Below are 26,656 nucleotides of genomic sequence, written 5' to 3' on the forward strand. Positions count from 1 at the left end.
AATTTGAATCATGGCAATTAAACACATAAGTTCTACATTTTACTTTATAAAGACCAGACTATACTGCAAAGCTCAAAAGATGACTGAAGCAGACATAGAAAACCTTAGTTAGGTAACAGAATCAGAGCTCACCCATTCTCTACATTCACAGCTGAATGGCTTTTCAAGACATCCCCTTCAGGTTGGAGATACAAACCACAGATTGACTCAAGCAACAATAAAACTAACTTCATGGAATTAAATGGTCTTTCCATCACTGCAGAATTTGTTCTTCTGGGTTTAAGTTTATATTTTTTCACAGAAAAAAAATAATTCAGGTAAATAAAAACAAATTCCAGGTTAGCATGTTCAGTGTTTAACTTCTTTATTTTACCTTTATCAAGGCAAGCAAAGTACAGATGCTGTACATTAAAAACATACAAACACACAACTCACAACACATCAGTTACTATAGGCCAACAGACCTTTTCCTAAGGATTGCTCCTCTCTGAAGCACATAACCACAGCTAAATGTACAAAGAGCCATCTGCTAGTCCCACGTAGCCAACTCCAATTAGCAAGACATCTATTAGTGTCCATATTCCCAGGCCACCAAAGCTGAAGAGCTTGCCCAGGCCTTCACGCCACTGGCCCAGGTAGAAGCGGTCTGCTCCAAACCCACCTAGTGTGATGCTACAACAAAAAAGTAGGCTGAAATCTGTAAATGTAGCCAGCTATGGCTTAATATCCACGCCAAGTCACATTTGTGAAAAGGTCTTAAATTATAACAACCCCTAGTTAGAGCATAAATGACCATTTCATAAATTCACAACACCAAATAATGCTGGGCAAGACTGCTTATCAAAAATAAACACATATGGCTTAGCATGTACAGGGCCTAGGATTCAATCCCCAGCACCAAGAAAAAAAATGAATAAAGATGCACACAATTTTTAACCATGGTGAAAGATATGTTTTTCTCTTTTTAATAAAAATAATCAATTTCATTGCTTTTTAATCAAATTAGTCTGACAGAAAGTGTTCTGACATGTAGTCCTGAGCTGGAATCTTGAGACATATACCACAATGAAGTAAACCAGATAAAGTTGTCTTAACTTTCTTCAGTCACTTTTTTTCTTTTTCGTATTGGGGATTGAACTCAGGGGCACTCGACCACTGAGCCACATCCCCAGCCCTATTTTGTATTTTATTTAGAGACAGGGTCTCACTGAGTTCAGCACCTTGTTTTTGCTGAGGCTGGCTTTGAATTCACAATCCGCCTGCCTCAGCCTCCCCAGCCACATGCCCGGCTTTTCAGTCACTCTTATCTAAAAATTTAGTATTACGAATTAATGATTCTTTTTTTTTTTTTAATAAGAAATGTTGTAGTATATTAGTAAAATGCTTAACTAGGGAAAATTTCAAATTTAAGTGCTTCAAATCTTAAGATCTAACAATATCAGGAAAATATATATTATAAAAATTTCAAAACTCAAATGAAAGGAAAGAGTAGAAAATAGTTTCCATGAGCCAGCTCTCATGATTATTCACATTCAGCCAACTCTGTTTTGATATTGTTAACCTACACCCTCCCCCTACTGCAGAAGACTGCTGGCTCTGTGTTTCCAAAGGAGGTTCTGCATTTGTAGTCAATCAACCACAGATCAAAAATATTTTTTGGGAAAAAAACTGCATCTGTACTAAAAATGCACAGACTTTTCTTTTTGCCCTTATTACCTAAACAATATAGAATAACAACTATTAACATAGCATTCAGGGCTGGGGTTGTGGTTCAGTGGTAGAATGCTCGCCTAGCATGTGTGAGGAACTGGGTTCAATCCTCAGCACCACATAAAACTAAATAAATAAAGTCATTGTGTTCATCTAAACTAAAGAAAAACATTAAAAAAAAACTATAGCATTCACATTGTATCAGGTATTATAAATCATCTAGAGATGATTTAAGCATGTGGAAGGATATCTATAGTTCTTTGCAAATACTATGCTATTTTACATAAAGGATGTGAGTATCCAAGTGGACCCTGGAATCAACACCCCAAGGCTTCTGAGGGACAACTGTACTTTGGGGCACATCTCATTTACAGAGAATATTTTAAAAGTACTATGCTAACCCTGAACTCCTTGAAAATGCAAATTGTAAATTGTTTGCAAAGAAAATATGAGATCCATTTTTAATATGTGCCTAAGTGTTCAGTAAGATGCCGTAAAACTGGAAATAAAACATTGATTTAAAAAAAGAAAAAAAAAGTACTACGTTAAACTCAATGAAGGAAACAATTTTTAAGTCCTTAAATGTATCATGGTAATGTAAGATGTTAACTATGCAGCAGACACTGGGTGAGGGGTGTGCAAGAAACTCTCTACCATCGTTATGACATTTATATAAGTCTAAAATTACTTTAAATTAAAAAGTTTTCTTTTAAAGTCAATTGCTAGTTTAATTTGAATAATTAACTGACAAAAACTATGTATGGCCAGCTGTCAAATCTTATTTTGTCATGTCTAATTTCCTATCTTGGATTCCTCTTTTACTTTCCAGTAAACCTCTGGTCAGCACAAACCCTAATGTAATGTCTCTCAACAATGGGCAATTTGGCCTTCTAGGGAACATTTAGCCAGGTCTGGAGGCATTCTGATTGTCCCACTGGGGGAATGGGGTATGACTGACAACTAGTAGTAGGTATAGGCTAAGGACACTTACTGAACATTTTTACTATGAACAGGACAGCTCTACTACAAAGAATTATTTGGCTCAAAATGTCAACAGGGAGAAGGTTAAAAAATCCTGCCCTATGTCACATATCGCAGGTCTCAGGCTCTAACATCAAGACTTCATGGTAGATAACATAACTTTTTGATTAAACATTTAACCAGGGCCCCACTTGTCTTTCCCCTTAGTGGGAAGACTGATATAATCCTAATGAAAAGTTTAAAATATAAACATTTTAAGAGTTATAGATCTGTAATTATCTGGATGATAAAATTATAGATTATTTAGTTTTTCTTTATTTTCCACTTTTCATTATATTATAATAAACTTATATAAAATAGCTTACATTATATAAAATAATGTTATTTTTTATAAGGTCAATGTTACTTAAAATTTAAAAATATACCTTGCAAAACCTTCATATTTTAACATATGCATTTTACTGATTCACATAGGTTCAGGATGGGAACCCTGATTAGTCCTAATGCTCTACAATAACAACTTAATTAAGTCATTTCTAGAATGACTTAAAATCTAAATATGCCTGCAGCTAAATTCTACAAAAGTACTGACTGATCTTTTTACCTATCTGCACCTGTGTTTTCTAGAGGCTATCTAACAGAAGTGGTAGGATCTTAGCAAAGGATGTGTCTGGCTAAGCCTAATGTTTGAAAAATTTCATTGATCCCAAAGAAATCCAAATGGTATTTTTAACTTATTAATACCAAAGCTTACCTTAGAGCCAGAGCAGTCGACCACTTATAACCTCCAGTCCAATTACAGTATAGCATTTTGGGAAAAGTACGATTACCTTACAAAAAGAAAAAGGAAAACACTCTACATTAAAAAATGGGTACAAAAATACTCTCAGAGATGTCATTATAACTAATGCCTTATAATTTAGAATCAAAAGGTCACCTCTATTTATAATTAGTTTTACTCTAGTTGATAACACAAAGAAAGTCCTTACCATCTATAAGCACAGATTTAATATTTAAATCAGTTAAGTTGGTGTTAAAACTTAAAGAATATGAAATGCTCTACTAGATATCAAAACTTTGGGTGAAGACAGATATATACAACAGGAAGAGCCAGCCCAGAACCAGCACCACATATAAACATTTGACATATAATAGAGAGTGACAGAGATGAGCTGCAAAATTGGCTATCTATGCGGGAGGAAACAGAAAGGTGAACTTGCCTCCTAACATCTACCAAAGTCAATTTCTTGTGGATTATAGTACTAACTGTGAAAGGCCAAATTTCCAGTTTCTAAAAGAAAATAAATATAGAAAATTATGAACCTGGGGTGGGAAAAGAAACAACAAAAAGTAGTAGTTAACTATAAGACTAATTATTTAATCACATTTTCAAAATTCTATTAATCAAAAGATACTCTAAGGAAAGTGGGGAGGAAAAAAGTCAAAATCTGGGAGTTTTAGGGTCACCTAAGGACAGTACCAAGAATATAAAATAATACCAGAAATCTTTAATATTAGACAAAACCTAAAGATAAGACATACTGAAGATCTAGATCATCAAGAATAGTTATGGGCTACCACTGGTGGGAATGTAAATTTCAGAATGTAAACCACTCTAGAAAATAAGACCTGAGGGAGAATATATGCCAGACACACTGCTACAAATATACAAACAGAAGATAGGTACAGAAATTTTAAGAGTTACTGCAATAGGTGAAAACAGCAAAAAATTCAATACCTTGGAGACTGGATACACTGTTGATACAATTTTATAACTTATAATCTGACAGTGTAAAAATAATAAGAGAAGTCCCATTAGAGCCCTAATGTTGAGAGGAAAGAGGTCCCAGAAGACCACAGTCTTACGTTATTTTATACATCTAATCTAAAATAAAGAGCATATCACACTATATTACACACACTTACACACACACACACACAAACAGAACCACAGAATATTTTAAAAGGGAAGTGGATGATGAAATTCAAAAGTTGTTACCTCTATGGAGAATGAAGAACAAGTGGACAAAGGGAACATTCAGGTGGTTACAATGTATCAGAATTGTTCATTGTTAATCAGGGGAAATTCAATTACAGTGTTTTAGATCTGAGATATTTTTTGTTTTATGCAATTTTGTATTTAAAAAGAGTTGCACATTTTCCATACATTTCTTTTTCAGTCCATCAAGTCTACTAATGCAGATTGGCACAACTAAAAAACCGCTGGTGTATATGATAAAATAATTAAATTTTCAAGTTTCTGTGAACTTAGAAATACTTTGTTTATGAAATTCCTTGAACTCTGACTGACTTACCCAAGCAATGGATGTGATCCCGCACTGTGCAGTTGGCAGTGTAACGTTGCCGAGGACAGGACACTGTCATGCAGCTGGTGGAATTGGAGCACTCATAATCTGTTTCATGAAGCTGCCAGCAAAATCTGCAAGTCATGTTGATGATAAAGCTCTTTTGGGATTTGAAGTCTTGATCCTACACATCGAAGGACACAGAATTAATCAATCATAATACAGTTGTTTGTCATCATGTCATTAAGACCACATAGTCATATAATACAAAATTTCTAAATTATGTATATTTAAGAACTAGCAGTAAGTGGGAGAAAAATAGACACAAAAACAATATGTATGCAAAACAAATGTATGTTGTATGATCTTATAATCATAAAAATATACACCCAAATATATACTACCTACCAAAGTGGGGAAAAACCTACATAAACTCACATCAAAATAGCAAAAGTTATTTCAAGGTGATAAGATTATTTTATCACTTTTGCCTAATTAACTTATTTTTTAATCAGTACATGAATTTTTATTTTAATTATTTATTTATTTTTGTGCCAGCAATTGAACTCAGGGATGCTTAACAGAGTACATATATTTTAGTAGTATAGAAAAAGATTATTTTATAAGGTCATAGTCACAGATAGCTGCCTGATGCTTCTGTGAGCATAGCACACTGCCTTGCTTCCAAGTTCCCAATTTTCCCAGCATTTTCCAGCTTAGAACAATCACATGGCATATATGTCTGAATTGCTGTGTGTCATGTAGTTCTTCTCAGTTGGGCTGCCTATTGGGTGACCATGCCAAGTGCTCATGGAGATGACAGCAGGAGGAAAAACCCTGAGGTGCAGACTGCAACTGGAGATGGCAGGGAAGACCTGGAACTCAGAAGCAAGGGAATGTGCTATGCTTACAGAAGCACCAAGCTGGGATCAGGGAACCTGGATCCTCCTCCAAACTTGCAGCTCAGTGACCCTCAAAAAAGGACACTCTTACCTTTCTTTCAGCTATATTTCTATCTGGGATTTATTTTGGACAAAACAGGGACTTAATTTTTTTTTCCAGAGAGGTATGCAGTCATCCCAACATTTACTGAATCCATCTTGTCATTACAAAGAACTGACTTCTTTGCAAGCTCATCTATGTAAAAAGAGATTTTCATGCCTCTATATTATACCAGCTCTTACTACCAAGAACACAGAACCCATCTGCAGGGATTACACCCACTTCAGAAACACTAGTAAAATGAGACCTTCTCCAGGTCTTACAAAACAACATTTCTGTCCTGCACATTTTCATATAATACCAACTGGCTTGTCAGTTACCAACATAATTGGAACAGTAGCAATTTGATAAGGAAGGGAATACAGGATTTTAAAATTTATTTCTATTTATGTACTTTATAGGGCTGTTATAAAAGAATACAAAAACAATTTCAGAATATCCCTCCAACAGTCAAATCTAACAACACTTTTAACTTGGGAATTTACAATGCATTTATTTAGAATAGGTAAGCTGCAGTACTTACAACACATGTAACAGAAGGTTTCACTGTGCAGTCAAAAGTGACAGGCTTCCCATAGACACAGGAGAAATTTGTAGCACAGTCTATACAGTCTGCAGGAAGTCTGCTACACAAACCACTGCTTGGACACTTCATCATATAGGGTGGGATTTCGGTACTTTCTGTGAGAGGTGAGAGAGTGGCTTATTCTCTCTTGACACTGATCAGAATAACAGGAAAACAATTTTTCTAAGGTGAAGAGACACAAACATTAGCAATGAGACACTATGCTGGAATGCAAAAAGCACTAAGTTGGAGTCAGAGTCAGAGAGACACCTACAATTAAAGTATGGTTCTGGCACCAACCAGCTGTATGACCAGGTGGGCAACATACTGGTAAAAAGTATTTCAGTCCTGCCTCCTAAGTGGCCATGAATATTGAAGATGCTCATGTACAAATAATGTAGAGAAAATGTTAGGTGCATGTTAGGAGCTCAAAAAATCTACCATTTATAAGATGAAAACCTAAATCTTAGACAAGGTAGGAGTTATGGAAAATCTCAGGGAATCTATGGTACAAATGAAGCCAGAATTCAAATCTCCCCATTTCCAATCCAAAATTCTTTTCATTCAAATTTACTGGATAGGAAATGAAGCCACTGACACCTTTGGTGTACCAACTCTAGAAAACACTTTGTCATTATTCCACACTGATATTTCAATAAGCCATATTTGCTAATATAATATTTATATTTTTATAACAAGGTTCAAATTAATTCCATATTTTCATAATTTTTTCAGCAAGTTGCAACGTTTTTCCCAATCCAAACAATGGGGCAACACATTTTTTACAGTTAATAGAACATAAAAGTCACTAGTATTAATGAGAAGAGGGGTTTTAAAAAATGTGTAAAAGAGCCAAGAATTCTTGCGTTTTCTCTTTAAAAAAATGCATTAATTCACATTCAAATAAAAATCCTAAAATACCTCTTCCAGTTTTGAGTCATTAGTATAATGGAACTCTAAAGGAATGAAACTACTTTCCATTTACCAAACACCACTGTATTAAGCAGTCAATCTACAAAATACAATTTTCTTTTCTACTGTTCCTATTTTGACATGGCTGGAGTCTGGACACTTTAGAACCACAACTGCTTTCAGGCAGTTAGGCTAACCTCACAGCCTGAATGGAGAGGAAACAAAGGCCCAAGAGGGGTGAATAATTTCCTCAAGTTCCCAATAGCACCATGAGACTCAAGACTTCAGTCTCCATTAATCCCTCTCATACGCTTCCAATTCATACAGCATTGGGGGACCTTTTAATCACCAGCAGGAACTGGGTGCTAGAAATAGAAGGGATTTTCTGAAGGGAAAGAAGCACTGGTTAAAGGTTACTTTGATCGAGGAAGTGGAAAAATAACAGAAATAAGACTGAAATGAGAAGCGTGAGGTTGGAAAAGAGATGAGGTAGGAATGTCAAAAGGTATTCAAATACCAAAACTGTCTACTGAAAATGGCTGTGTATCTGCCCGTATTTCACATAACCTAAGATACAATGCAGTCAAAAATTAAGTGACTTCGTATACTAAAAGAAACTGTATCAAAAACAGAAAGAAACTACTATATATAAAAAGGCACATTTACTAGAATAGAAAACGTCTAGTACCTGCTGCCCTGGGAACTACTGTGAATGTACGTGTTGGGCCTGGATCCTTTATTGCCTGAGCCAGCAGCTGCGAATGCTCTAAATTTAAGGATCCTACAATTAGAGAAACACGTTATCCCGGGATATGAAAACCTTGATCTGTGTGGTTAACACGCAAGTACTACACCAAGCCAATAACTGCTCTTGAAAACCTCAGGGTCTGACTTCCCCAAGACAGAAAACTGAAAGGGCGCATCACCAATAGGGTCTACACCGTTTCGAGTCTGCAGGTAACAAAGGCGGTTTTAAGTTCGGTTTCTGTTTCCCCGGCGGAGCCCCAGAGAGTTCCCTCTCAGCTGGAGGGTTCGGTAGAGAGGTAGCTGAGCACAGGCTCCGGCGAGGCATCCAGGGCACGCCAGACTGCAGCTACCCGCCGCCCGCCGCCCAGCACGCAACCTCTGTGGTCCTGGCCCCAACGCTTCTAGCAGCTCCTGGAACCCTCTAAACTCTCAGCCCGCCCTGGCGCGACCCCCGACCTTTAACTCACCACCACCAGATAGAATGTAGAACTGCGAGAGGAAGAGCAGCACGCGACACAAGGGGCGGAGGCGCAGGAGCGGTCCCGCTGCAGCTGCCATCTTGCCGGCGCCCGCGCACTTCCGGGCCGGGGGGCGGGGTTCCCGGCGCGCTCCTAATGGGGGCGTGTCCGGGCGCAGCCTGAGGATTCCAGGGCGCAGGCGCTCTGAAGCTGTGGTCCCGCGCTATTCTGCGTGGTCCCCTTCTTCGCTGCACCTGCGGAAGATCACCTGGAGGAGTGCAATCGCCTGACCCGGTGAAAATGCTCGGTCCCCAAGGGTCCCTCACACTATTTGACTAGGCGCGTGCCCCGCCTCCTTCTCCTTCCACTGCTGGAGCCTGGGAAAGGATCGCTGTAGTACCGAAATTCACCCCTGAAGTGACTGAAGGTAGAGGCGGAAATTTGGGAAGTTAGGCACTATATTCAGGTAGTTGGATGCATACATTTAGAGATAAATGTTGCTACTGTGTGCTAGGTACTGTGCGAAGGTGCTGGGACCACATTTCATAACTGGACCTGCCTTACTAGCCAACTCCTTAAGGATACGTGGTATTTAGAGAAAATTCCTGTACGACTGGGGAAAAGCCCGATGTGGGATTTTTCACGCGAAAGGAAGGTCTGAGCACAGCCTCTCCCCGAAGGCGACCAGCCTAGGGTAAGAAAGGGAACGCTTTACCCACCTATGTCTGTTCCCAGCACAGCAGACGTCTTGGGGTGCCTCTCTATTCCACCCCTCTTTACCCGCCACAAGATCGTTCACTTTGGGGTCTTCGGGCTGCCCATGAAATAGGCCGAATTCGGGCCCCTCTAAAACTGAGAGCAGCTTCCTCATGCTAAGAGAGTAAAGGCTGAGGAGCTGACCTCCCCTGGTCTAAGAGACTCCAAGGAAGCCCACAATGCCAAACTGTTCCCTGCCCTGCACTCTATCGTAGGCTAACTAAATCTGCATATGGGTATTTCCTAATTTTTGTCTCACTTTGCCTGCCTCTTCTCTTTTTTTAAAAGCTGTCTTTATCCTCAGAGCCTCCCAAGATGGAATTGTGAAATAAAAATTTTCTTCTAACTTCCTTCAAAGCTGGCTTTAAATAAAAAACCTGCTTTCCTACCAATTTGAATATTTGGGGAGCAACCAGCAGTGGAGTAGCCTCTTCTCCAGGGCTGTATTACTGTCACTCTCTAACACCCACTCTTTGACTTGCACTTTTGATGAGTGAAAGAAGAAAAAAGAACACGGAATAACCACTGGCACATGCTTTAAAATTTTTATCACAAGGTACACTTATTACTACTACACAGGCCTGACATATGACACTTTGTTTACCAACTATTTCACAGTTCACATTCCTCAGGAAGTAAAAATCAGAAATCATTTTGAGTCTATAAATCAATAAAATGTCATTCCCAACAAAAAAGCAATTTAACTCTAAGTGAGCATCTTACTGGTATAAGCCCAAAGCCGAAACAAGGAAACACTGTGTGATGCATTTTATTGGGGAATTCATTATTTCTAAAGACGAACAAAGCTCACTTTTTAATTAGAAGCATTAAAACTGCAACTCTTAAACTACAATGCAAATAACAGATTCCACAACACTGAATTTCTTTGATTTTATGAGTCCTTTGTCAGTAATTCAATATTTATTAATACTGCTTTACTTATTGTTGCCGGTTAGTTAAAACAAATTAAGTAATGATTCCATTTAAATGAGATAAAGTTTCAATGTTAACTTAAAAACAGCCATAAAAATACCTGAGACATAAGAAAATAAGATTTCCCCTCAAAGTCAAAAAGGCTTTGTGGACTTTTAATGGAACCCATCTTTTTTCCTCCTTTTTTCTTAGTGCTTGGGATAGAACCCAGGTCCTTTTGAATTCTAAGCAAGCGCTCTGCAACTGATATCTATCCCTAGCCTTGAAGCCTATCTGCTGAAAATCACAAGTCTTAGCAATAACTTCATATATCTCATTTTCTAGTGTTTCCATGTTGCAATGAATAATAGCTCACCATTGAGGTCTCTGAAGTCATTGACTGCTTGGAAATTTCCCAAGCTTCTCTTCTTATCATCTTCAGAACACATTAATGAATTAACTTTATACATATATGCTAATCATTCACTGTGACCCATTTCAACTGATCCCATGAGTGGATCCATCAGTGGGTCCAAAGTTCTTAGAAGTTCTAACATGTTAATTAGTTAGGAAAAATACATTTGCAAAGGTCAAAATAGATTACATAGAAGCAAGTACAAGGAAAGCACTTTAAAAGTCTTCCTCAGCATTTAGTGTACGTGATTTCTTGAGATTCTTCAATTTATTAATGGCAGAAGTTACTGAAATCTCTCCATGAATTTTGTTGTCCCTTGTTCGAACATTTACAGCATTATTTATCTTTTCTTTTTCTCCAAACACTGTAGAAAGGAAGGGAAATAAATCAACCATTAAGTCAACAGTGGTATTATGAGTCTAACAGAATTTTTCTTCAGTATTAGTCACTAATGGTCTATCTAATGGTCATTAAGTTTATTCTTTAGCTGAGTGTCTTGAGGTAAGGAATGACTTATAATCAAATCTTTTTATTGCTCTCTTGAGAATACAATATTGTGGCCATGGGGCATGAATTAGAGCAGGAAATCTTACAGATCCCCTGACTCTACCTGGTGATACTCGATAAGTCAAAAGATGCACACAGACCCATGCTGGCCAACCAGAATTTTCTGGGATGTGGGCAAAAAGCTTGTTCTCGGTAGTAATCCATATTGTGAGATGATAGCAGGAATCTGCAGCCATGTTTCTTGCCACACAAAAGGAACAAACTGGTCCACTGATAATTCCAACAAACTAGATACTCAAGTGAAGCATAAATGACTGTGCAAAAACAGGAACCAGAAATGGGGAGAGATAATCCTTGTAAGGGCTGAGGCTCCTGGTTACTTTTCTAATGCTTTGGGCTGTTTAGGTCCACTTTTCATGACATGGGTACCCTTCTGATAAATCTTTGTCTAACCTAATTTGAGATTTCTGTCACCATAATGAGCCTGATTAACAATACAATACCTACCACAGAGTCAAACATTATCAATGAATAATTGTTGATAGGACAACTTTATGTATATTGATTGTGTTTTCTACTATTCTTTCAGCTTATAAGAGAGAGCAATATCATGCCTGCAGGCATGTCAATATCAGTTTCTTTTGATTATACAGGTTTACAACCGAAATTTTAGATTCTGTATCCAATTACTCAAGTTCCTCAAGTTATTTTATTTTTCACCTTAATTCTTTTCTTTTGAAAATTTGGAATCTTTCTCATTCATTTGTTTAATTCCCATGATTTCTAATAAACCAGCAAAGCAAGGGAAAATATTTCAGTTCTGTCACATGGCTGAAACATAAGGAGAATAATTCTACTGAAGAGGTTACTTTCAAATTTCTTTCATTTTCATTTGAGATGTTCACTATTGTTAATAATACTATACAACAGGATACATGTGGAACTTTATAAGTTTTCATCCAGCAAATAACAGAGGACCTAGCAACAGCTAATCCAGGACTCTTCTTTGTCCGTAGATATTTACAATCAAACTGTCATAATCAAGTAGTTATGCCATAGTCCTTATTTTGCTTTTTTTAAAAAAATTAAAGCCAAAAATATAAACAAACTGAAAAAATATAAACAAATTTAAGTTACCCAAAATAAAATTATATTGAGCCAACTGTGCATTTCTTATTTTCTTATTCAGTGTACAGCTGTCATCTAAATCAACATCGGCCATAAATCCTTCCTCAAAAAATTCATTGGATACCTGGAAGAACAAGGAATACTTTCATTATTACATTATTTTTGGTTGACAGACTGACTCTAGGACAGCCCTCATTATTCCCATCTGATATTCATACCCCTGTGTAGCCCTCTACCCTGTATCAGTCAGTCTGTTACCCACAGAGGAGGGCAGAAGTGGTGGTAGTACACTTCTGAGGCTGGGTTATAAAGGACTGCATCTCTCACTCCCCAGATCACTCAAGCTGCCATGTTGTGAGGACATTCAGGCAACCTAGGAAGAAGTCAATAAGGTAAGGAGCTAAAGTCCATGTGAGTAAGCCTGGAGGACTGCAGCCCTGTGACAGCCTGACTGCAATCTCATCAGACACCACACCAGAACGCACTAGCTATGCTGCTCCCAGATTCCTACCTTGAGGATGCTGAGATAATAAATACTTGCTGTTTTAAGTTGCTCAGTGTTAGGGAAATTGTTATGCAGTAACAGATAATAAGGTATTCTTCTCTAATAGAGCCATATGGAAAAGAATGATTTGATTATGTTTTGAAATACTAATTTCTCAAAAACATTGTGATTCAACTACATGGATATGTTTCATGTTACTTCCAATACTGAAAACTTATTAAATTAATGTGTTAGTTATCCAGTATTTTAAAGCAGGGATGACATTTCAAGTCAATGACCTACACAGAATACATGGCAAAGTATTAGGTACTTCAAATGTCTCTAATTTTACCTGAACTGCATATTCTTCACAAGTTGAACCCACAGGGATGACCATCACCTGACGAGGAGATAGCCAGAAAGGCTGAAAAGTAGACATTTTCAAAATCATTTCAAAATGACCACTTATTCTGTGATTAAAAAATAACCAAAGATTTTTTTAAAAAGTATGGCTTTAAAAGAGAGCAATTTCAATGGAATGGTTTAGAAGCAAACTAAACCACATTAAGAGTTAAAAGGCAGTAGAGTAGACAAAAGGAGAAATCTGGAATTTTGATAGGAAAAGAGAAGGAAAAATGGGTTGGAACACAGATGGAAGGTTAATCATATACTTGTGCTTCTGGGCATTTATCCCAAATAGATGAAGACTTATGTTCACATAAATCCTGCACACTAACATACATGGCCGCTTTATTTGTAATAGCCAAAAGCCATAAATCCCCCAAATATCCTTCAGCAGGAGAATGTTCAAATTGTGGTGCTTCCACACTATGGAACATCATTAAGTAAAAGTAAACCAAGTGTTGGTACTTGACATAACACTGATGGATCTCAAAGGAATTCCACTGAGTTAAAAAAAAAAGCTGATCTGAAGAGATTGCATACTATTTGATTCCGCGTACTTGACAATATTAAACTGACAGCTCTATGGAAATGCAGAACAGATTCATGGTTTCCAGATTGGTAGACAGGAGTGAGATAGAGCATTAGTGGGAATAATAAGAATAGGAGGGTCCTTATAAGTGAGCCTTGACTGGCAGCAGTTATTCCATCCAGACACTGTGATAAAAACCTTATAGAACTAAGCATGCACGTGTTTGTGTGTGTGTGTGTGTCTGTGTGTGTACAGAAGCACACACTCTCTTAAATGAGTACAAGTGAAAGTGGTGAAATCTAAATGAGGTTGATAGATCATATCAATCCTTCTTTCCTAGGTTGTGATACTTAAATTCTGCAAGTGTTATCATGGGAGTGGGTGGAAACTGAGAAAAGACTATGCTGCACCTCTCTGTATTGATTGTGTCAAAATGTAATATTTTTTAAAAAACATGGAGGGGTAGGTAAAAGCAATGTTTGATGTGGACATTTGCCTATTTCTTCATCATAATTTCTAGGTGGAAGGGTATGCAATAGGGATTATTCCCAGACAGTTCTTTATGAATGTGCACATTTATATATTTTTTCTTAAACTGTAGAAATAAAATAACATATGATGGACATAAATAAACATTTGATGAAAACCAGAGTGTATAACATGCTCTGGCCTCAGTCTGTCCCCAGTCTTACTTTCCCCAGGGAACCACATTTTAACCATTTTTTCTTTTAGTTTTTGGAGACATTTCCCTCACAGGTCAGCTGGTGTCAGAAATCTTGGTCCCTGTGAGGAGGACAGCCCATACCATACACTGGCACCACCTCCTGTCTCCTACTTCATCTTCTAATTTCACTAGTTATCTTTAGTTGTTTTTTGTTTGTTTGTTTTTGCCACTTTCACACTACCATTTTAATGTAAGACACCATCATTTCAACTGGATTTTAAATTAAAAACATGGATATTCCTTCACCAAGTTCCAAATCACTACATGGCCTCTGGGAATACAATTTCCCTTCAGTAGTGATAAATACTGATCCTATGGTATGGTACCATCAAAATTAGTTTGAAGTTAGAAGGGAATACAATTGGGACTATTCCCAGATGGTACTTTATGAATGTATGTATTTATGTATTTTTCTTAAATTGCAAAAATGAAATAATACATATGATAAAATACAGAATATTGGGTATAAAAGAAAGAAATATATACATATTAACTCACACTTAGTATCTATATTCTTGCCTATATTTTTGGCTTCTGTATAATTTTAATAGCTTAAAAGCTCCATGACACCACAATATATTTCTCCAAGGTCCTAAATTAAATATCTCAGTTATACACAGACTCGAATTGCCCAGTACCTTTGGAAGACACTCAGGGAAATTTCTTACCTTAGTATTCCTGCTCAGAAATTTTCTTCCCTGCCCTCTCTTGACATGAACACTAGAATGCATGTGTGGGAACTAGTTTGTGGAAGATATACAAACACAGCACCCTGACTATAATATACATACATATATATATACATATATATACATATATATATATATATATATAGTATATACATACATATATACATATATATAATTATATAATTACTCATGAGTAAAGTGGCCAGTAGGTAATATTCATATATATTATATATATATTTTAGTTGTTGATGGACCTTTATTTATTTATATGTGGTGCTGAGAATTAAACCCAGTATTTCATACATGCTAGGCAAGCGCTCTACCACTGAGCTACAGCTACAGCCCATCATAGGGCTTTTGAGGAACCTGTGGCAATGACTCAGCATTGGCATCCAGTGCCCAGTATCCACAGTGGAAGCTACAGGTATTATGCCTAGCAATAATAGTGGTGGGGCTATAGATCCTGAAGGCAGAATCAAACTACATGAGCAAATAGTCAGTTTCTTAAACATGGGATGGGAACCAAAAATGGCTGGTGTGCCACATTTTCACAGGTTGTAGACTGCACCTTCACTGAATGTGGGCTGTAACTCCAGGTGCAGCTGGCTACTTCTGAGAGCAGTGATAGTGAATTCAACAATACTGGCTCAGGCCTTACTTCTTGGCTATAAATTACTTCACAGTGCTGCTGGCAGAAAGCATGGTATGAAAGAAAAGCAAAGCAAAATTCAGAGTAACTGTCTTCTATGAAAAGAAAGTGAACTTTGCTATCTTTTCTGGCACTGGCACTTGCTGAAAGGGATCCAATGTAATCAAACTGCCACAAGACAGCTGGATGCTCCCCCTGGGTTATGGTACCAGGGTTGTGGGATCAGGATATGTCATTACCAATGGTAAATTGTGTCCCCAGAAGATATGTAGTCATAATATATAACTTGGTGAGGGAATGTCCATGTTATTGAGCTCATGCATATCACCTTCTGGCCACTTTATTCATGATATGAATAATTATGAGGGACAAAAAGAAGTTGATGATAACTGAATGGGCCCTCTTGTATAGAATACTGAGACTCTTTTCAACAGTGAGGACCTTACAGTGGGTAATACCACTTTCATGGCCTATTCTGAGGAATCATCCATAAGTCCTCTTCCCCAAATCTATCTGGCATTTATTTTTCCAATCTAATTATTTCTATATCTCTGGTCTTGTGGCCAAAGCAGTACCCAGAGCCCTACATCAATGTAAAACTTCAGACCTCTGGCCAGTTTTCCTTCCAGGCAGAGGGGACCATAAGATGTACTATTCTACATTCTGCAATGGAGAGCATTTTCCTTTTCCGCAGTCATCCCTTGATTGGACTGTGATGCTGTGGCCATTCTCTCTGGGTTTATACCAGTGTATTACTCAGCTATTTATGGATTAGGTTTCCATGTTTTCTTCCCAGAAAATGGTCACGAGGAACACCCAAAGGTAAGCAATACAAGCTGAACAAGAGATGGCAGTGTGACAAGAGACAGTACACTGGGAAACTGAACACGTGTTTTCCAGACAGTAACTGGATCTTTGATAGGCTTAACACAGGTGAAAAGATAACTCTTTAATAGGACTGAGTTCCCCAAAGAGAAAATAGTGCAATTTTATGTCACTCTGTTTTTGCTTTCTTTGTTTCTGTTTTCTGATCTGGCAAAAGGAACAAGATTTCTTATATATTCTTTGCATACCTGCTAATTATAAAAGCGGGAACTGCCATTTTTCCTACCAATTTAATGTTGTTAGCCATGATTTTTAAGAATAGAAGACATCTAGCTTTTCTCTTTCATGTCACTTACCATTTCCCCCCATAGTTTTCTGCAAGAATGGCTATCATTCTTTCCACTGATCCCAACACTGCTTGGTGAATGATCACAGGTCTCTTCTTATCATCCCCATCCTTACTAAAAAATGAAAATTATACATTTTAGTATTTTTCTAAAATTAGGTAATAACTTTATTATATTCTTACCTTATATCTAATTTTGTCTATAGATTTAGATTAGTGTTTCTGGGTATCTTTCCATTGACTATTTCTTTAGTGGCTGTTCAAAACAAAAGATTGCTTTGTCTTTTGTTTCATTTATTTTTAACAAATTTTATTAGACAACTCTTAACACATACAAAAGTACAGAGAGTAATGCAATCAATTCCCATCTTCCCTTTCTTAAATTCACAGGCAGTTTTATCTGATCCTATGTACCCCATTCCTGCCACTATTGTGCCCACATAGTAAACCTAATTTTTCAAATTGTTTTTAATATTTATTCTAGAAGTCCACTGGTCAAATTCCTTTCATAGACCTAAAACCTTCATGACACATGTCTTACATTTAATGATCTACTCCCCTTTAGAAAAAAATAGAAAAACAAAGTATGACTCTTAATCAAAATGAAGTAACCACCCTGAGATCTATATGCACATTTCTCAGAAAGATAAATTTTACTTCACTGTAACAAATATAATAGGTTCTTATGAGAAAATTTTACCTACAAATTGTACCAGCTAGGTACTACTAAAACATACACAAACCAAACAAAAACAGAGACTAATTAATTAGCTTTACTTCAAATGAAGTAATATTGGATAACATCTCCATCAATAATTTTCTGCTAAGGGAAATTACCTTTAGATCAATGTCAAACAAAACTCCCTGTCTAGATCCCTCAGAAAGTTTTGGGGTGAGTGAATGTCTTCAATCCAGCCTTATGCAGACATATGTAGAAATCATTTATCTCACAAACTTAAACCAGCATGGGATATTCCTGAATGATATATTATATTGTTTTCTATAGGAAATGAAAGAGAAGCAGAATAGCCCCTTCATAAAACCCTGGTAACCAGAAATTTCTGTCCCATGATTCTTCAAGTGTAGACTTAATGGCAGTCAGTGACACCAACTCTGCTTTTATCAAATAAACATTAGAATGAATATCGAGTTTCCCCCAAAATAATCTCCATGGATTTTCACAGAATCATATTAGATTCATAGATAAACTAGAAGATATTATCTTTACAATGTTGATTCTAAGAATGTTGTGTGAATCTTCATTTAAACAATTCTTTACTGACTTTTGATAAAATATTATAGTGTATATTTGAAAATATTATGTATTTCTATTTCTTATTAAGTTTATTCTTAGATATTTTGCATTTTGTTGTTTCTGAAATGTTTTTTACATTACATTTTGAGGCAGGTTATTACTAAATGGATATGAAAGCAAATTGGAATTTGTACTTTGTGCTTACTGCTTACTAATAATAACTTACTGTATTATTAGTTCCAATTTTTCTCCATTTGATTCTGTCAGATTTCAAGAATTTTGGGTTGTTTTTGACAGTTGTAGGGGTTGAACACAGGGCCTCACAAATGGTAGGCAAGTCTTATACCACTGAGCTGCATCCCTGGCCAATTTCTAAACATTTTAACATCTACAAATAATAACAACTTAGTCTCTCTTTTTTTGAATATTTCTACTTTCAGAATAATCCTGAGTAATGGTACAAATGGTAGGCATAATCACCTTCTTCTCAACTATATTGAGGGGTTACTATTGTTTTTTGATAAATGTTCCTATTATAAGAAGGGAATTTCTTTCTTTCTGCCCATGACACAGGAACGAATGCTAAGTTTTACCTGACACTTTTCTGCAAGGCTGAGTCTCGTGTTATATAATATAGGATATATTATTCTTGTTAATATAGGATAAATCCCTATTCCATCATGGCGATGACCTCGATGCTTTTCTCTCCTTCCTAAGCCTGAATAAATCACATTGGTTCTTACTCTAGAGCACACCCCAAACACACCCTCTTTGTTCACCTCTATCACCTGGTTCCATCCATTGTCATTTCTGACCTGTTCACAGACTGCTGCTGCCTCTACTTCTGCTCTCCCTCTCTCCACTGTCCACATACACCTTGAATGGCTGCCTGGCTGATTTGTTTCTCCTCCACGACCTCCTTGTATGAGGAGTGGTTGTTCATTTATTCTAAGCATCTTAAAAGGAAAATATTCTATCAAAAATTATTAAATTTTAAACATGTCAATAATTTTCCTTCTTTCCCAAAAGGAACCCCATAGCAATAGTTTCAATGGCTAATTTAACCAAATATCTGAAAAAGAAATAACATCAATTCTACATAATCTTTTCCAGAAAATAGAACAAAATGGAATAACCTTCCCAACTTATTTTATGAGGCCAGAATTCACAGATACTTGTACAAAGACAGTATGAGAAAGAAAATTACAGAAAATATCCTATATGAACGTACATTCAAGCATTCTCAACAAGCCATTAGAAGATCAAATCCACTAATACATAAACAATGACACTGTATGACCAAGTGTATTTTATCCCAGCAATGCAGTGCTAGTTTAATGTACTGAATAAACAGAATGTACCATAATTATAGACTAAAGAATGAAAAATCATGTGACTATATGAATTTATACAGAAAAACAATTTAACAAATCTAATACTTCAACACACATTCATGATAACAAAACTCTTGAAAAATTGGAAATACAAGGGAACTTCTTTAACTTGATAGAGTATCTACAAAAAGCCTACACATTAACAGTATGATTAAGAATAAAATACTATATACTTTCCTTCTAAGACTAGAAACAAGGCAATGGTGTCCACTCTCATCCTCTTACTCAAAGCAATACTAGTTCTAGCCAGTGCAATCAGGCAAGAGAAGACAACAAAAGGAATACAAATCAGAAACAGAAATTAACTGTCCCTGTTTATACCTGGAATGATTGTCCACAATCATGTAGAATCCTGAGAATTCTACAAAAACACAAAAGCAAATGTCCTAGAATTAATGTGAGTTCAGCAAAGTCTCAGCATACATGGTCAACTTACAAAAATCTGCTGTATTTCCCCCATATGAGCAATGAACACATGTATATAAAAATTAAAACTATAATACCACGTAGAATCACCCCTTAGAAGTGAAATACTTGGATATTTGATATCTACATCAATGAAGATTTGCAAAGGACTTCTATGCTAAAATCTGGAAAAAATGAGGAAAGAAATAAAAAGGTCATGGATCGCAACAGAGTTCAAATGTCCATCCGACCCAAACTAAATGCAATTCCAATCAAAATTCCTCCCAGGATTTTAAATAGATTTATTAAAAGCAAAATAATTCTGAAAAAGAAAATAAATGATTCACATTATTGATTGTAAGTTTTTACTATAAAGCTACATGGTGGGGCTGGGATTGTGGCTCAGTAGTAGAGCGCTCGCCTAGCATGCGCAGGGCCTTGGGTTCGATCCTCAGTACCACATAAAAATAAATGAATGGAATAAAGGTATTATGTCCAACTAAAAAAATTAATATATTTTTTAAAAACCTACATGGTGTTAAAAAAAGATATAATCAGTGGATCAGCAGAACAGGTTGAAGATCTAGAAACAGATCCTCATAAATATGTCTCTGTGTGGGGGCGAGGAAGGTAGGGGTTTGAACCCAGGGCACTTTACCACTGAACTATATCCCCAGCCCCTTCTATTTTAGTTTGAGACAAGATCTCACTAAGTTGCCAAAGCTGGCTTTGAACATGGAATCCTCCAGCCTCAGCCTCCCAAATTGCTGGGATTTTAGTTGTGCGCCCAGCTGTCCAACTGATTTTGATTTTTAATTTAAAAAAAATTTGTCTTTTTAGATATACATAAAAGTAGAGTATGTCCAATTGATCTTTGCAAAAGCAAATCAATGACAAAAGAATGATCTTTTTAATGCATGATGTTAAACAATCTAGATGCAACGAACCCTAATCTATACTCTACATCTCATTCACACACTCACACACACGCACACATAAATGCAAGAGATATCTTAGATCTAAATGTGAAACTTAAACCTAGAGAATTTTAAGATAAAACATAGGAGAAAGTCTTTATGACCTGTGTGCTTAGGCAAAGAGTTTATAGACACTATGCCAAAACTCACAATCCATAAAAGAAAAAAAAATTATAAATTAAACTTCATTCTAACTAAAAACTCAATATGAATAAAATGATACTGTAAAAATAAAAAAGCAAGCTACAAATTTGGAGAGAAAATATTTGTAAATAACTTAACTATCAAAACATTTATACCTAAAATACTTAAAGATATAAATTCTCAAAATTCAAGGGTAATAAAACAACAAAAATCCCAATTTTAAAATGAGGATAAGACATGAACAGGTCCTTAGCCAAAAAGCATATAAATGGGAAATAAGCACATAAAAATGTTAATTTTGTTAGGACTGAAGAAATGAAAAATCAAAACATAATGAAATACTATTATGCATTTGTTAAGGAGAATCTTAAACAGGGGTAGGAATATAACTGAGAGGCAGAGTGCTTGCCTAGCATGGAAGAACTTCAGTCCCTAGCATCATAAAAACAAACAAACAAATAAACAAACAAATCCGGACAATACCAAGTGTTCTCAAGGAAGTGAAACATATATAACTCACATGCATTCCTGGCAAGAATATAAAATGGTAAAGTTACTATAGAAAACAGTTCAGCAATTTCTTACAAAGTTAACATACACTATCATATTTACTCTAAAGAAATAAAACTTTCATTCACATAAAAACTTATCCACTAATGTCTAAAGCAGCTCTATTCATAATCCCCCCAAAATGCAAACGAATCAATGCCTTTAAGTGAATGACTAAACAAGCAAATTGTGCTGCATCCATACAATGTTGGTATGCTGTTCAGCAATAAACAGGAACAAACTATTCAAACATGCAAAAACACCCATGAATCTATAAGGCATTATGCTATGTGAAAGAAGACAGACAGTCTCTTAAGATTAATATGGCATGATTCCATTTATATGACATCCTGGAAAAGGCAAAATTATAGTGACAGAGAACATATTAATTGTTGCCAAGGATTAGGGGCAGGAGGAAGTTTGACTGCAAATAGCACAAATAAATTTATTGGAATAATATAGTCATAACTGTGAAGTCAAACCACTCTATATGTGCCAAACTGTACACATGCATCTATACACACACACACACACACACACACACACAGACACACACATCACACACAGAGTTTCACTGTATGTCAAGAAATATTTTTACAACAAGAAGTTATTGGTTTGAAAAATTTGCCTTTTCCCCTGCTTTCTCTGGCAACTGTCTCATCCTCACATCACTCCAGCTCTTTGTGAAGTCTTCCCTTATGCCTTAGGGACAGTTAACCACCTGGACCATGTTTTCTTGGTACTTTGTTCAGATCTCAAATCCTATGCTTACTTATCTTTCTTCCCCTACTAGACCATGTCCTCAGAAAATTAAAGTTGACCCCTCTTCTGGTTTGGATGTATATGTGTTCCCCAAAGGTCATGTGCTGGAAGCTTGGTCCAGGGATGGAATTCAGGACCTTGTGCATGCTAAGCAAGCATTCTACCACTGATGTGGTGGATCTTTAACAGGTCAGGCCTAGTGGGAGGAGATCAGGTTATAGGGTCATTAGCCTCAGAAAGGATTAATGTAGTTCTCAGAGGACTAAGTTAGTTCTCAGGAGAGCAGGTTGTTATAAGGCTACCCCACACACTTGCCCCTTTCTATATGCAGCCATTTCCCTTTCCATTTCTCTGCCACATTGTGATGCAGTCAGGAGGGCCCTTGCCAGATGCTGGTTCCATGCTGTTTGGGCTTTACAGATATCAGAATAATGAGTTGAATAAACCTCTTTTCTTTAAAAGTACCCAGCTTTAAGTGTTTTGTTGTAGCCACACAAAATGAACTAAGGAAATCCCCAAATAGTGTATAAATACGTAAACAAATACATATTAAATATTTGGCATATATACTAGATATACACTAATGTTTATTTTTGTATATTCATCTCAAATGACAAATAATTAGGATATTAGTACTACTTTATTTAATCATATTCAATCACTCACCTAACATATGTAAGATTAAATCTAATAGGCAGTTGGAAGTCCAACTGAATTGTAGCACATTGGTGGTATCTGCCAATAGCATCCTTGATTTTATATCAATCTATAAATTAAACAATGTTTGCTTAGTGACAGTTGAAATTTTTCTTTTAAATTTTACTTTTTTCAATGCATATGATCCACTTACTTTAGGGCCATAAAATGCTCCATCTCCTGGGTTCATTTTCCATGGTTTTCCAAATTCCATCAAGCTATTCTGCATTTTAAACTTCTATTTTATTGCATATTTTATCCTTTTTTCATATACCTCATGAAAATGAATTCAATATCTTATATTTTACATTAGCTCAATATATATTTATTGAGCATCTTTTATATTTAATAGGGATTATAGAAAGATGATTAAGATGACACTTCTCTCAACATACATACATACATTTTAAAAAAAATATTTATTTTTTAGGTGTACTTGGACACAATACCTTTGTTTTATTTATTTTTATGTGGTACTGAGGATCGAACCCAGGGCCTCACACGTGCTAGATGAGCACTCTGCTGCTGATCCAAAACCCCAGCCCCCACATATGTACATTTTAATTGGGGGGGGAAAGAGATAATTTACTAAACTCTTCCAGTGAATTCCAGAGTTAGAGAAAGGATGCTTGGGTCCTCCTTCCAATGCAAGTTCCTTCTGTCAGCTTCTGCATCCTGGTGAAAGTCCAGGATCTGTTTCACCTTGTAGATGGATGTTCCTCCACACATGAAAAAGCATGAGAGTCTTGCCCTTGCTCCCTCTTTCATGCTGTGTGGGTGGGTGAGAGAGCTGAAGGGTAGGTCTTGCTACTTCTCTTTAGCTTCTCCTCCACTTCTGCATGTGTCTGGGGATGGGGGAACCCCATGATTTATAGCAGTGTGTGGGCATGAGGCTCCACTTTGGTCTTCAACCTAAGCCACTACCTCTCCACACTCTCTTCACAGTTTGTGATGAAGATGTCCCACACTAAAGATGAGTTGGTGCCTGTAGTAAAGGGGAACTTTGAGTCTCCTGGCATTCCTGTGAATGCAGCTTTCCTAGGAAGAAACTGAGCATTCCTAAGATCTTGACCAGAATACTGTCAAAATAACAGCCAAACTCTTGTTATCACCCCAAAATACTGGTGCCAGGAATGAGGACTGACATCTGGGAGTGAGGTGCTTTTGGAGGAGACCAAGACAGAGGTGGTGCACAGGGCCTGTGGCTAGAGTTAGGAAGTTGTGGCATGCTCCCAGGACTTCAGTCAGAATATGGTCTTGGGAGAGACAGAGATGTCCTTCCTGAGGTCTGGGAGTGTCCCCTCATGCACTGACCCTAACCTTGGCTTTTCAAAGCTGAGATGTGATGTCTAAGTCTGGGTGTGTTCAGGCACAGTGGGCTCTACAGGCTGGGTCTGACTCAAGCACCATGTGCATGCATTTCAGGCAGAGGCCACATCTCTGAGACTCTGAATCAGACTAAGGTAACTCCACAGGCAATGCTTTAAAATCAACTACACAAACCAAGACATAATGCAAATAGAAGGATTTCTTAAAAAATGTATGCCAGTTATTTGTGACTGGCACCAAAAAAGGGTACAAATGAAAACCTGACATAAACTTTTAAGTGTTAAACAAATGTTTTCATCATGAAGGCAACTGGACAAACACATTCTACAACCTGCATATTGATCCCATGACTTCTCGTTTTAAAATTTCTAGAGAAGTGCAGTTTCTTGAGTGCTTTTCATACCTACAAAAATGAAAGGGGAGCCTTTTCTTTCTCCTTACCTTTTCAGCTTCATCCCACATCTCAATTTCTCCAAGGTAGTTTTTTGGCCTTGTAGCCAAGTTTAATCGAAAGGAGAAGCCAAATGTTGAGTAAACTGATTGTAAAAACTGCAAACACCCCTTTATTTCTTCTTCAATCTGAAATCAGAGAAAATGAAATATTCAAATAGAACACCAAATTAAATTTATTTAGGACATTTAAAAAATTCTTCATATCAGATAAAGCCTGATTTTAATAGAGTATATATGACACTATTTTGGTTGCCTATCCATTCCTGCCTTTTATCTTCATTTGTGGGACAGGCATACGCAGGATGCAGACAAGGGCACCACATTGTGAAAAAGCAGTGGTACACCCAGAACAGGAGGTAAAGAGGGCTGCCCAGAGGAAGTTAGGGCCACACTGTGGCCAGAGGCTGGGCAAGAGTTCTCTGTAGAGAGGTAGGGTGTGGCCAGTGGGTTCCCAGTCCAAGCAGAGGAAACACTGAGGGTGAAGGTCAAGGTCAGAGGAGCAGACAGTCAGGGAGCTTCATACTATGCAAGGGAAAACAGACAGGGATGGGTGGTATATGAAGAGGCTAGAAGTACACAGGGACCAGAGAAAATAAAGTACCTACAAAGCCAGGGTCATGTCTGGATGTGTTACCCTGACAACAATGGGGAGCCAGTGAAAGGTAGAGGGGACTAATCTGAAACAAACTGTTCTTTTGCTGTATGGAAACTGACTGGCAAGGCTAGAGAAGTCTGTCAGGAAGCTGGTGAAGTTGTTCAGGAATGATAGGATAGTGCCTTGAACACAGAGAGAGCAGTCAGAATGCAGGGGATTGGTTTAAGAGGTATTTATCCTTTAGTTTTATATGTCAACTTGACTGGGATAAGGAGTAGCTGGAAAAACATTATTTCTTATGTTTGTAAGGGTGTATCTGGAAGTGGTTAGTATTTGAATCAGTAGACTCTGAGTAAAGATTTGTCCTCACCAGTATGGGTAGGTACTACACAATCTGTTGAGAGCCCCAAAGAGAACAAAAGGGTAGAGAGAAGGCAAATTAAATTCTCTCCCTGCCCCTGTCTTTTTAAATTTTTTTTAAATTTTTTAAAATTTTGATTTGTTATATATGACAACAGAATGAATTACAATTCATATTACACATATAGAGCAGAATTTTTCATATCTCTGGTTGTATACAAAGTAGAGTCACATCTTTCATGTCTTCTTACATGTACTTAGGGTAATGATGACCATCACATTCCACCTACTTTCCTACCCTTATGCCCCCCTCCCTCTCTTCTTAAACTAGGACATCCATCCTTTACTATCCTCAGACATAGGAACTTCTGGTTCTTTGGCCCTTGGACTACGGGACTTACACCAGTTACACCTCTACTCACAGTTCTCAGGCCATGGGTCTCATATTGGTAACTAGGAATCACCCACCAGTTTTCCTGGTTCTCCCACTTACAGATGGTATGTAATAGGGCCTTCCTGGGCTCTGTAATCATGTGAGTTGATTGCCATAATAAATACCCTTCTGTATATCTCTATATATTCTATTGGTTCCCTTTCTCTGAAGAACCCTAATACAAAAAGTAATTGCCCTTGTACTAAGCATTATGCTGAATGCTGGGAATTCAAGAATGAATGCAACAATTCAGG

General features: G+C 37.0%; 1 protein-coding gene and 1 pseudogene across 3 annotated transcripts in view; both read right to left on the bottom strand.

The window, feature by feature from the left end:
• Positions 1-347: 347 nt before the first annotated feature.
• LOC143389390 (TM2 domain-containing protein 3-like) lies at positions 348-25,081 on the bottom strand. Of its 2 annotated transcripts, XM_077108476.1 has the most exons (7): positions 25,003-25,081; positions 8,691-8,935; positions 8,165-8,257; positions 6,523-6,680; positions 5,007-5,181; positions 3,446-3,521; positions 348-672 (listed from the first exon to the last, which is right to left on the bottom strand). In XM_077108476.1, the coding sequence occupies exons 2-7, from the start codon at positions 8,779-8,781 to the stop codon at positions 507-509; spliced, it is 759 nt and encodes a 252-aa protein (XP_076964591.1). In that variant the 5' UTR covers positions 8,782-8,935; positions 25,003-25,081; the 3' UTR covers positions 348-506. The 2 variants fall into 2 exon arrangements, with proteins under 2 accessions (XP_076964591.1, XP_076698608.2); XM_076842493.2 differs by lacking the exon at positions 25,003-25,081 and having other exon boundaries at positions 8,691-9,067.
• Positions 9,957-26,656, bottom strand: part of LOC143389385 (threonine--tRNA ligase 2, cytoplasmic-like) — a 105,423-nt pseudogene continuing 88,723 nt past the window's right edge. The window contains exons 6-12 of the transcript XR_013155219.1: positions 25,003-25,140; positions 23,383-23,467; positions 23,203-23,302; positions 17,057-17,165; positions 13,236-13,307; positions 12,409-12,523; positions 9,957-11,128 (exon numbers count right to left, since the gene is read on the bottom strand). The product of XR_013155219.1 is annotated as a threonine--tRNA ligase 2, cytoplasmic-like (transcript). The remainder of the gene's footprint in view (positions 11,129-12,408; positions 12,524-13,235; positions 13,308-17,056; positions 17,166-23,202; positions 23,303-23,382; positions 23,468-25,002; positions 25,141-26,656) is intronic.

This window comes from Callospermophilus lateralis, unplaced genomic scaffold, assembly GCF_048772815.1.
Source record: "Callospermophilus lateralis isolate mCalLat2 unplaced genomic scaffold, mCalLat2.hap1 Scaffold_83, whole genome shotgun sequence".
NCBI lineage: Eukaryota > Metazoa > Chordata > Mammalia > Rodentia > Sciuridae > Callospermophilus > Callospermophilus lateralis.

Bases quoted from the DNA above. Each gene is read 5' to 3' on its own strand.
- LOC143389390 (XM_077108476.1), bottom strand. From the start codon at position 8,781: ATGGCAGCTGCAGCGGGACCGCTCCTGCGCCTCCGCCCCTTGTGTCGC. The intron at 8,258-8,690 runs GTGAGTTAAAGG...CTCTAATTGTAG, and splicing joins CTACATTCTATCTGGTGGTG to GATCCTTAAATTTAGAGCAT. The intron at 6,681-8,164 runs GTACTAGACGTT...CACCTCTCACAG, and splicing joins AGTAGTTCCCAGGGCAGCAG to AAAGTACCGAAATCCCACCC.